This window comes from Chaetodon trifascialis, chromosome 23 (genome assembly GCF_039877785.1).
Source record: "Chaetodon trifascialis isolate fChaTrf1 chromosome 23, fChaTrf1.hap1, whole genome shotgun sequence".
In the NCBI taxonomy this organism is placed as follows: Eukaryota; Metazoa; Chordata; class Actinopteri; order Chaetodontiformes; family Chaetodontidae; genus Chaetodon; species Chaetodon trifascialis.
In genome coordinates this window covers 1,225,503-1,237,386 of record NC_092078.1, presented here as the reverse complement: position 1 = coordinate 1,237,386, position 11,884 = coordinate 1,225,503, and the positions used below count along the sequence as shown (strand labels likewise).

General features: G+C 42.5%; 2 protein-coding genes across 2 annotated transcripts; one reads left to right on the top strand and one right to left on the bottom strand.

Moving 5' to 3' along the window:
* The first annotated feature begins 630 nt into the window (after window positions 1-630).
* On the top strand, window positions 631-3,331 carry LOC139351714 (serine protease FAM111A-like). Its single transcript, XM_070993720.1, has 4 exons — window positions 631-684; window positions 1,046-1,138; window positions 1,421-1,468; window positions 1,569-3,331. Exons 1-4 carry the CDS (start codon window positions 631-633, stop codon window positions 3,297-3,299), a joined length of 1,926 nt encoding a protein of 641 aa, XP_070849821.1. The 3' UTR covers window positions 3,300-3,331.
* A 2,081-nt stretch (window positions 3,332-5,412) lies between these two features.
* On the bottom strand, window positions 5,413-11,272 carry LOC139351206 (toll-like receptor 2). Its single transcript, XM_070992981.1, has 11 exons — window positions 11,008-11,272; window positions 9,860-10,016; window positions 9,624-9,773; window positions 9,183-9,389; window positions 8,851-8,973; window positions 8,546-8,696; window positions 7,860-8,024; window positions 7,387-7,566; window positions 7,144-7,284; window positions 6,552-7,063; window positions 5,413-5,860 (listed from the first exon to the last, which is right to left on the bottom strand). The coding sequence occupies exons 1-11, from the start codon at window positions 11,270-11,272 to the stop codon at window positions 5,449-5,451; spliced, it is 2,463 nt and encodes an 820-aa protein (XP_070849082.1). The 3' UTR covers window positions 5,413-5,448.
* Window positions 11,273-11,884: the final 612 nt, after the last annotated feature.

The window sequence follows — 11,884 nt, the reverse complement described above, 5'->3', positions numbered from 1 at the left end:
GATAAATACACACAGAAAACATCAGAACTTGTCTTGAACTGCCGTGTCCTGAGAGACAAGGCTCTGCGACTAAAACATAAGATTCATTGTCTTCCTGTAAACTAACTAAAACTTTGATGATGAAATGGCGGGAAGAGGGGATCTAATGTGAAATGGATACGAATAAAACACAAATTGAGAAGTGTGTGTGTATGTATAGTAAACTGTTTTTGTGTTTTTGATAGAATTCTATCTCCATATTAGCACAGATTTGACCTTGTTTCATATCTGTTGTAGACAGTCGATATCTCAGTACTACGACTGCATTCAACCACTCAGCACTTGGCTGGAGGAAGCAGCTGAGCCTGTTTGTGTGTTCAATATTCAAGGTGAGTCATGGCAGGATCTCTGCGGACAGCTGGTTATATCTGCTGAAACATCTGAGCCTTCATCCTGCTACTCTACTGAAGAAACGTGTGTGTGTGTATATATATATACATACAAAACAACTGAATGATGTTAGAAGACATATATATATATTTTATATTTTATATTTAGATTTCAGGTGAAAGATTTGAGTTTGTAAATTTCAGTTCATTTCTCAAACGTGATTTTAACATAAGCTATTGTTTATTGTTTTTTTAGGTGACTATGCCTTCCAAAAAGCAAAAGATGAAGGACATCAGGTCCTTTTTCAAGAAAAGTGTAAGTAACAGCTCATATAATAGCAATGTTCTGTAATCAGTGCTTAAAGGCCCAGTGTGGGGATCATGGGGATCGTGTTTTCATTAGTTTATAATCACTTGAAAACAAGAATCATTGTGTGTTTCGTTTCCATAGTAGCCCAGAACAGACAAACGAAACTCAAGTTGGTTGTTCAGTTGTTTGTAATCTGAAACCTCACCACTAGATGCCACTAAATCCCGCAAACTAACCCTTTAAGAAACACGTCATCTTCAGTAAAAGTGTGTCCTCAATGTAAACCGGATCAGATTTCTGTGTAGAATTTAGCCATAGTTTGTCCAACAGGTCTCTTTGTTGTGGATGTCATGCATTATTCTTTTAGGACACTCCTGACGGCTGCAGTTCAACCAACAAAGAGAACGCTCAGCCGGTTGGAGCTATGGGCCCTCAGCCAGGTGGAGCTGCACCCTTTCAGGTGAGCTCTTGTTCTGCTAAGTCTTGTTCCTCCTGCCCCTCCTGACAGAGCTCAGAGGGATGTTTTTGCACATTACTGTCACCAAAGTGTTGGAATAACGTGACACCATTGGACGTCACCTATGTGCACATGCATAATATATTTTTGTGTATTGATACAAAATTCAAACACTCTTAGAAACTTTGCTCCACTACCACCTAAAAATCAAATCTGTGTAGACAAACATCTCATGCATGGTGCCCATTGTTTCTCGTGCAATAACTCTAAATTCCTTTTTTGCAGAGTGGTACAAACATCCACGTGAAGAAGGAGTACACTGCTGAGTCCGCAGTGAGTTGACCAGTACACACAGCATACACAAGAACTCTGCATTTTTATTACACAAACAAGGACTTTTAACTTTTTTTCCTCACTCACTCATTTCCTGCAGGACGGACATTTTCATCGTCTCACAGTGAAATTCAGTCGTGTCAAGTCTGATGAATTGACTATTGACTGTTATCAACCTCGGACAGTGCTGCAGGCAATGAAGTCAACCGAATACTACAAGACGAACATGAAGAAGTGGTCCGATGAAAACATTGTCATTCAGCTGGGTAAAGAGCATAAGAAATATATTGTTGCGACACATTTCCCTTGTTCTTGTATCCCAGAAAATGAATGCCTTATCGCATCATGTGAGTCGGAAAAGGTTGAACAGGCCCAAGACCAACATGACAGAACGGTACATTCAAGGGACAAGTATTCTGTCTTCTACATTGGTACAGTAGGAGGGCTACACACCAAAAACAAGCAGCTTTTCAGAAACAAGGCTGTCAAACAGTTCGATTATCTGTGTGTGTATGCGGAGAAGGGGATTACTGTGGAAGAAGCCCTGAAAAGAGACGGTCGCTTCATTGGTTACCTCGATGACTTCACTCTGTCTGACAATGACGATTCAAAGCGTATCACCGAACGTACACAAATGGTTGACAATCTCGATCAGAAAGAATTCAAGATACGTCTTCCACGGAACAAGAGAGCAAATGATGAAGAACAGCAGGAAATGAATAACTCACGCCAGTCTAACACAGTCTTAGATGTGGTCCATCAGAAAGCAGTCAGTGTCAGAACAGCAATTGAAAAGAGTGGCGGCAGTCAGGACACTGAAGAGATTTATGGCATACTGCGTCAGCAGTTTCCAGCTCTGAAAGAGTTGATGGAGAGAAGATTTGCAAATAATTCATATCAGGAAGAACTGAACCTGAGGAAGGAAGACTTCGGAAAGATCGAGCAGTCATTCAGTGAAGTTCACAGAGTCAGGAAGCTGCTAAAACTGGGCGAGTCAGTTTGCAAAGTGATTGTTGAGAATGTTTGTGAGGGCACAGGCTTTGTGCTGTTTGACAACCTCATCTTGACTAACGCACATCTATTCAAAGATTGTGTTGAAGGAGAAAGGCTGAAAGAGGGCATAAATGTGTTTGCTCTCTTTAACTATGAAGATCCTGAGCCGCACATGAATCACTATCGCTTCCAGCTAGCTCACCCTAACATCTGCTACAACAATGTTGAGCTCGATTATCTCATATTCAGGCTCAACCCTGAGGGTCAGAAACCCAACCAGACAACAAAGAAACTGAAGGCCCCACCAGGACTCCTGAAGCACTTTGGTCCAATGCCTTCAAATGGTGAAGCCTGTATTATTGGTCATCCAGCAGGAGCCGTGAAAAAAATGGATCCTACATGTATCATTGAGAAAGAGAAGAGGCAGCAGGCTTTCATTCTCTACTTAATCAAGAATGCTATCAAAGATCAAGGCAGTGAAAACATAATGATGGGTCTAATCAATGCAGAGAACACGGTGACCTACAACACTTTCATGTATCATGGCTCGTCTGGCTCCCCGGTGTTTGATGCTAATGGTCAAGTATTTGGTTTGCACACCGCAGGGTTTTACTATGATTTAAAAAATAGAAAAGAAATGGTGATAGAGTTTGCCCAACCTCTGCTGACCATATTTGAGCACTTTGTGAATACGCTGAAGGAAAAGGGAGAAGTGGAGCTGTTAAAGAGAGTTAAGAGAGAAGCAAAGCATAATCACTACTTAAAAAAAGTACTCAGTACCATGGCTACTGGCACTGACGAGGGCTCGAACTCCGATGAGTCAATGGAGATTGATTAAGTGTTCAGAGTTGTCTGAACAACAAACCCTACACTGGCTGCACAGGTTGTCAAAATGCGATTTCATAAATACTACTGTCTTTAACTGGTCTACTTTGGTTGGGTTAGGGTTTGTTATGTTGAAAACTGGGTTCTCTGTATTATTTTATCTTTTGTATTATATCAAAATTTCTCTTCAGAATCTGTTTCTTGTCATTGATTTTTTACTTAGGGTTATGTTATTGTTCCAATCGTGTTTCAGTCAGTCTAAATGGAGTTGCAAAATTACATTTAACAAATTACTTTATACCCATATGCGCTACTGTTACGCCACACTACAATTACAATGGAGAGGCTTTATCTTGTTTTGTATCAGACACTTCTCCTTTGGTTTCTCACGGGACGTGAACGCCGGGCTCCTGGGAGAGTCGGATATTGTCTATCCACCCCACCTTTCCTGCTATTTATACTACTTGTTATCTGCATGAGTTGATTTGGTTGCAAATGTTTTTCAAGCAATAAAGCTTTCCAATCTAATCTCATGAAAGTATTGTTTGTTTTCTGAGGACTGCTTGACAACTTTTTTTCTTGTACTGCCCCAATGCAACGAGAATATTCCTACCATCCATACTTAACAGCATAATTACTGATTGGACAGTTGCTGCAGCACCTGTTCTTATCAAATCCAACCACTGACATGGGGACGCTAACTGGGTCAGAGAGGTGTTGATTGGCTTGACGTGCTGCAGGACTTAACTTAATGTCAGTCTGACTGACTGTGCTTGCATCTAAATGCAGTTAATGTCCATTACAGTGCGCATGAATGTGACACCAGCCCTGACAGAAGTAGGAGTTGATTAAACCTTTAGTATTGATTATTCATTTGTACAGCTTTCATGTGGGACACTTCATGTGCTCTTCAGGGCCTTCTGGTGGCCGCAAGGGTCCTAAGCTGGAGATTAGTTTACTTGCGCATCGCACTGGCTTGGATGCTAACATACCCTAATGAACTGTTAGGTTGCACTGTTGATAATATGAGCACCAGGTTTTCACAAAGAGGAAGACAAATAAGACGAAATCTCTGGTTCTGCTGAATCAGTTTTGATCCTTTTCTTTTAAGTTGACTGTTGAGAGTCCGACAGTTTATAGGCGTGCAATGATAAATTGGAGGAGGTCACCTTTAAGACCCAGAAAACCACACCAAAAAGAGTTTCTGTATGTCTCAATAAACAGTCAAAAAGTTCTGCATTGTCATTGTGTGTTAAAATTGTGTTCAGCTGTATTAAAAAACATTGAAATTAAAATGTAGCAGTGGAAGCTTCACACCTTTAGGTTCAGGATGGAAGAAAACATGATAAAACAGAAACATAATAAACCATGAAAGCTGAATTCTTGTGTTTGATACGTCTAAAAACAAGAGATCCGGCTTTTCGAGGGCATTTGTGTTGTTGCGCTCAGTTTTTCAAACATTTTGGAATAATGAAAAAAGTCACACCTTCACACAATAATGTATGTATGTCTTTCATAAAAGAGGCAAAGTAAGTTTCAGCAGAATAACTGGGATTCTATATATTTGTCGTTCACTACCTTGATTATTGCAAAGCTGTTTTCGGCAGGAAGTGGGTTCACACTGCCTGAGCATTCACTAAACCACTTGAGAGAAAACACATCACTCCTCGCTGCCGTTACTTACATACTGAAGCTGTTTACTGTTGCCTGAATTAGTTTCACAATCAGTAAGAATTTCTTCAGGTTGCAGCAGATGACAAACCAACAGCTCCCCCAAATGGCCATTTTGCCACACTACCAGCAAATGGACTGATCAAAGATACTGTTCATCCTTTTCACTCGTAATACAAGTTGAAAGTTTATCATAGCTTTTACACTTCTTAGTATCAGAATAAGAAAACATGATTAATATTATTACAAAGGATGTTATTAATTGTTGTGCTGTTGAAGTGGAGCTCTTCTGTCATGTAGATTTTCCATTTTCTTATTATTTACGTATCATTTAAAGAAACACTTGCGAAAGATGCGAGTTGATCAAACTCCTGAATCAGGAAACTAGAATGACCCGATTAAAGCAGATCATTCCAGTTTCTGACAAAAACAAAGAAACAAAAGGGGTTCTTGTTTGCTGATCCTCTCTTCATTGTTTTGTCTTTGCCCTCTTAGTCAGCCTCCTCTTCTCCTCTTAAAGCGTTACGGAGACTCCTCCAGAACTCCCCAGTCCTCTCCTCCTCCTGAGGCCACTCCAGGTAGGTGGTGGAGTTCATAAGTCTGCGCAGTTTGCAGAAGCGTTTGGGGATATTGTCCTTGGACAGGGGTTCTAGCAGAATCAAGATGGCCGTGTCTCCACTAGCATTCCCATCAAAGAGCCAGAAGTGGGAGAAGTCCAGCTCATAGCGGCACCAATCAGACTGGACAAAATTCTCAGAGAGGACAAAGACTGTCCGCCGACTGCGCTCCATGGCGTTCATGATATTGTCCACAATCCAGTGTCCAGGAAGGAAGTCACGCTTGTGCAGGCACAGGGTCAGAGGCCGGGGGCTTCTGGGATTCACTGAATCTTCATCATTGTCCCTGTTGGAATATAAACCAGAAAGCAGGTCAGGTGTCCCCCCAGGTTTAGACTCTATTTGTGATAGGTGGGGTTCAGTGCATCAGGAGAGGCAAGTGGTTCAGCTGTGAAAGTGCATGCTTCTAATTTGGTAAGTAATTTTTCCAAATGGAACGACCACTCCACTTGAGGTTTCACAACCACACATTTTTACTGGTCACCACACTTGGCAAAATACTCAACAATTTTCATTTTGTTGCTAAAGTGGTGGCGCCACCAAATTTCACCAAAAGCTACAGTTGACAGACAGTTAAAATAAACGGCAACTACAAGAATCTAGCAACCAATTACTGGAAAATTGTAATTTCAAAAGCCAAATAAATGTTAAGAGCACATTCCTCATGGTCACATGGTCTGGTCTGATGTTGGCTTCATGTCGTACCCTTGTCTCTCGCCTATTCCAGTCTGTCTCTTTACCTCACACTATCATATTTGCTGGGATGATAACCTTGTACCAAACTTAAATTCTGATTTTTGAAGATTTTTGATAAACGTTTTTTGCTCCTTGGCCTGTGGTCTAACTTTCAAACAAATCTCACTGAAATCTGGCATGTAGCTTTGTGGCTTTTGAGATATTCTGCTACCCAACAAACAGAAACTTAATAATGTTATCAAGTATAGGACAAAAACAAAAATATATAAATCTGACATTACCTTGGCCCTTCCAACTCTGGTACCAAGAAGTTTTCCACCCAGCTAGCATCTCTCTCGCTGTAGGACACAAAGGCATCAAAAGATAGCAGTGCTTCTGAGCCCGCTCTATCTCTGCATCTCCGCCGCCCTCGCCGGGAGTTACGCTTGGCCCTCAGCCATGCCCACATCATCTTGAGGTACCAGAACACATGGAGGCGCCACAGCAGAACACACACCAGAATGGCAACACACAGTGCCACTCCACAGCTCACAGACACAAATATAACCGGGTAGCACTCCACAATGGAGAGCTGGACTTGACCCACTGGTTTCCCCTGCAGGTGGAGAGGAGAGTCACAGATGTAGCTCTCCTCTCTATCTGTTAAATGCACATCTCCCCCTCCTTTAATGCCTGACTTGAGGAAGTTGACAAAGTCACAGGAGCAGATGAATTTGTTCTGACCTGCCTGGAGGCTCTGGAGTCGTTTGTATAACTGGAGGTCTGAGGGGCTGAACATGTTCAAGGTGTTTGACTGTGAAAGAACAAGGAGGGTTAAACTCGGAGAAGCAAAGATGATCATAAGAAGACATATAAGATGTGATTAGTCCTTACCTGTATTATCAGTGTTTGCAGCTGAGGGAACAGCTGTCCAAGGGGCAGCCTCAGAAACTTGTTCCCAGAGAGGTGAAGCTCTCTCAGGGCAGGCAGGAGGACAGTGAATTGGCTGAGATCATTGTTGCTCAGATCCAACACCTTTACATGATACAGTACAAGGTAGATTTGTTTTATTCAGTATTGTTGTTGGGATGGTGTCAGGTCTGTCAGGATTACTGCCACATGGTCCACTCTCAGTACCTCCAGAGTTGTAGGTAGACAGATGGTGATGGTTGTAAGTTTCGCCCTGGAGATGTTTAGGAATCGCAGGGTGGAGGGCCAGGAGCAACCCTGGGGCATGGAGCTGTAGCCGTTCCTGCTGATGTCCAAGTGGGTGAGTTTGGATAGCTTTGTCACCAGCTGGCTCACCGTAGACAACGACTGGGCAGCAGAGGGACAGAGACAGACAAGTCTTCAGGAGCAGGTCTTTTTTTCTTGAGACCTGGGGCTTCATGTTTACAGGTATTCTTGAATATTTATATGCTAATTTTACATAAGTTTGACTCACTCACTACTCAACCTGTGAGCAATATGGTAAATTGCTCTGGAAACTGCTCTGCAAAAACCAAATGGACAGGTTGAGTAATAGTAGCAACAACCTGGGAAATCTTGTGTTACTGCTAGCTGAACTTCTTTGTAGCTATTAAGTAAAATCTCATAACTGATGCAGGCACCTTCAGAGCATTTCCACTGATGTTTAGAACTCGGAGGTCCTTCAGTGTGCCATGTCCGTGGCACAGTGTCTCCTCCAGAGTCAGATCTGTCAGCAGGTTGTCGGACAGGTCCAGGTACTGCAGGTTCTTCAGCAGGCTGGACGTGTCACACGGCATCACGAAGGCCTGAGAGTGAAAATCAGCCTTCGCTGTTATCCATAAATTCACTCAGTGATTCATTAACTTAAGTGCCTGGTCACACCAGAAAGCAGCAAAGCAAGAGTCATTTTGCTAGTGAGGATTTATTTAAAAAAACAAACAAACAAAAAAAAAACATTGGGTGGTGCAACACAGATTACAAGCTATTAAACCTTCCTTTACTTTGGACTCTGCAGCTCTCTGTTCCCTCAAAGATCACCACAAGACAGTCTGATATTCGTCAACAGTGTCAATTCGCTTATCAAAGTTCTCCAAAGCTGAATGTGAAAGCTCTGTGCAGATTTATTTTGTAATCATCTGATGATGGAGATTCCATTGAAACTGATTGAGAGTAGGCGTTTAAGGTGAAAGTTCCAGCTAACATTGATATCTGAATTGAATTACCTTGTGATACTTCTCTTGTTCATTTTACTTTACACATTTTAAATTCCTTTTCATTCTGTTATTGCATGTATGGTCGTAGAGACAAATAACATTTTGTTCCTTACCTTGGCATTTATGACGGACACCTTCCTGGGATACTGCAGCAGAAATCCCAGCTGTAGAAATGAGACAAACTTGAAGACTTCCAGGACCACAACGTTTTGTATGAGGAACTCATCAAAGCTTTGGTGATTGGTCAAGCTGGCTTTCTCCCACCTAACACCAACAGAAAAACAACCAACAAAAAAGCAGTGAAGCTCGCTCCTCACTGCAGAAATTCGTTAGATTTGTTGCTACAGAGCTGTTAAAAGTCACCAGATCTAGCGACACAGTTGCTAAATTTACAACACTGATCACGTTGGTTTCCTACCTGCCTGTGCCGGACATTGTGACGTTGTCAAACAACGCGAAGGTGAGCGGCACTTTGTCCAACACCATCAGGAAGGCAACAATGGCCTCATCATTCACAGAAAGGTTGCGAAAGCTTATGTACCTGAAGAGTGACATTACAGAGGAGCGATTGGTTGGTTTGTCTGCCAATCTGATTTACTTGTTTATTTATTGGTGGCTGTGTTAGTTTTAAATATACATGCTTAAAATGTTTTACCATTTAATTTCTCTTTAATTGTTATTTGTCCTTAATGCTTCATTAGGAATTCTGCATGAATACTAAAACAGAAGAAAAGGAGATTTTGGCCTAACCTGATTCTCCTCCTGGCTGCTGCTTTCAGGGGCTGAACAGACTGATTCCCAAACAGATGGAGGTCTTCCAGAACAATAGACGTCTCAGGGTAAGTCACGTCTTGGAGCACAGCTGAAGCCATGGCTGCATTTGTTAAAAATGGACTGTGAAGGCTCAAAGTGACACGACCCAATGGCCAAATGTCCCCTAGAGCACCGGACTCATACCTGCAAACAGAGAAAGAAACAGAAGAAGGAAATAGCAACACACACTGTTGTTTATTGTTGACCCATTTACATGCTGACCAAAATACTTGAGCACCAAATGTGGATTAATCCATTGTTGAAAATAGTTCCCAACAAATGCACAACTACTTCACATTTGAGTAAGATTTGCTAAAAACTTTTTTATTATTTGCTGAATCTCATGCAACAACACACACACACACAAGAATGCCAAACCTCTTCAGGTTGTTGGCGTGGACAGTGAGCTCCTCCAGCTGAGTGACTCCACACAGATCTCCTCTCTTCAGCTCCTCCAGAGCAGGACCTCCAAACCTCAGCTTCCTCAGCCAGACCAGACTCTGAAACAGTGGATCAGAGCCCAGGGACCTGGAGGAGAAGTGGGCCGAGAAGATGTATGTGGACACCTGAGCATTACATGAAGTGTGGAGGCTTCTGCTTGGTCTGCACTGTACCTGTATGGGTTGTTGAGCAGGTTGAGCTGCTGCAGAACTCCTAGCTTACGGAACCATTTGTGGCTGAGAGCAGTAAGCTGATTGTCAGACAGATCTAGCTCCTCCAGGCTCCACAGAGAGTCAAATGCCGATGGGTGAATCACAGCGAGTCTGTTGCCTGGAGGACAGCAAGAACTACATAAAAACACATCCTGCATCCTGACAAAAATCTTATCAGGGCTTCCACAGGGGTCAGTCCTTGGACCACTGTTCATCATTCATTCTAATTTATGATGTTAATATTATTTTTGTTATTATTGTGGTTATTGGCATTGATGTAATTGTTGCTGTCATTATGGTTCATTGCTATTATCGCTGTCTGAGCAATTTAAGGCCTTCTTGTCCACATTGGCTTTAAAGCTGAGCTTCTGAAGTTCATTTTTGACCATGGCACACATTCGCAGTGGCATTGTTTCAATAAGCTTCTGCAATGTCACAAGATTTATTTCAATCTAGCGTTGCTTTAATTTTTCACCAAGATCTTGTATTGATGACGGGAGAGTCGGACCAATTGCACAAAGCCATCTCCAGCACATCCCAAAGATTCTCAATGGGGTTCAGGTCTGGACTCTGTGGTGGCCAATCCATGTGGGATAATGATGTCTCATGCTCCCTTAACCACTCTTTTACAAAGTGAGCCCGATGAATCCTGGCATTGTCATCTTGGAATATACCCGTGCCATCAGGGAAGAAAAAATCCATTGATGGAATAACCTGGTCATTCAGTTCATTCAGGTAGTCAGCTGACCTCATTCTTTGGGTACACAGTGTTGCTAAACTTAGACCTGACCGACTGCAGCAACCCCAGATCATAGCACTGCCCCCACAGGCTTGTACAGTAAGCACTAGGCATGATAGGTGCATCACTTCATCTGTTAAATCCAGGTGGCGACTTTTTTTTTTGGCCAGGCAGTGTATCAGATTACCTTTTTGTACATATACCTGTAATTTCTATTATATTACTCAAAGTAACCTTTTTGTCTTGCTGAAGAGACAATCAACTTAAGCACGCATTTGGACAGAAAACCCCAGCACACGTATTTTTTTCTTCTTTTTTTTTTACAGACAGTCTTCTATCTCTACCCAGTAAAAGCCCGTCATGCCGTTACCGTGGAGACTCAGAGCTCTCAGTTGTCTGTGGCCTTTCAGATCATCAGCAGTTACCACGGTGATGTTGTTGAAAGAGAGGTCAAGACTCAAGGCACGGTCTGTTACCGCGGGGATGCGGGTGAATCCGCCGTAAGAGCAGTTACAACACAACTGACGGTCACAGCGGTCGCAGGATGACCTCTCGCCATCTGGATTTGACCTCTGACCCCAGCAGAGGCAGAGGAGGAAGAGGAAGTTGAAGTAATGGTTGGTGGCCTGTCTCATACTGTAGGGGAAAAAGAGACAAAACTGGAGGTGAACCAAGGAAGGAAAAGAGTGACCGAGTGGACAGATTAATGAGGCAGTGAGGCGAGGAAGAACTTAAAAAAAAGGAAAAGTGAGAAAACGTGAAGGAGTGGAATCATTAAGCAGCAGAGAGACACAGAGACCAGTCTCACAAGCGAAATAGACTCAGGGAGGAAGTGGTTTTGATAAAAGAGGAAGTCTTCAATATTTTATTTTACTGCTTTACAACAGCCTTTATGTACATCACAGTTCAGTCATGTGTCCTGCACTGAAGGCGTTCAGCGTATTCCTCTCAGACTAAAGAGCATTAACTCGCCATCGCACCAGGAAGTGGATCAGCAGAGTTCATCCTCGCATCTTCTCTTAGCATGGGCTTCCAGAAGTTTGACTCGCCAGCTGTAAACATGTTAGCTAACTGTCAGTTAGCGCAGTTCACAGTCAGATCTGTAGCGCTGACTCCTGTTTCACAGCCATCTAAAAACCACTTCTGTGGTGCTCTGATGTAAAAGTGGATAGTGACTCACAGCTAATATAACCTTGTCATCCTTGTATCCATGAGTGCTAATTTAACTTAAAACAATTGTAAAAATA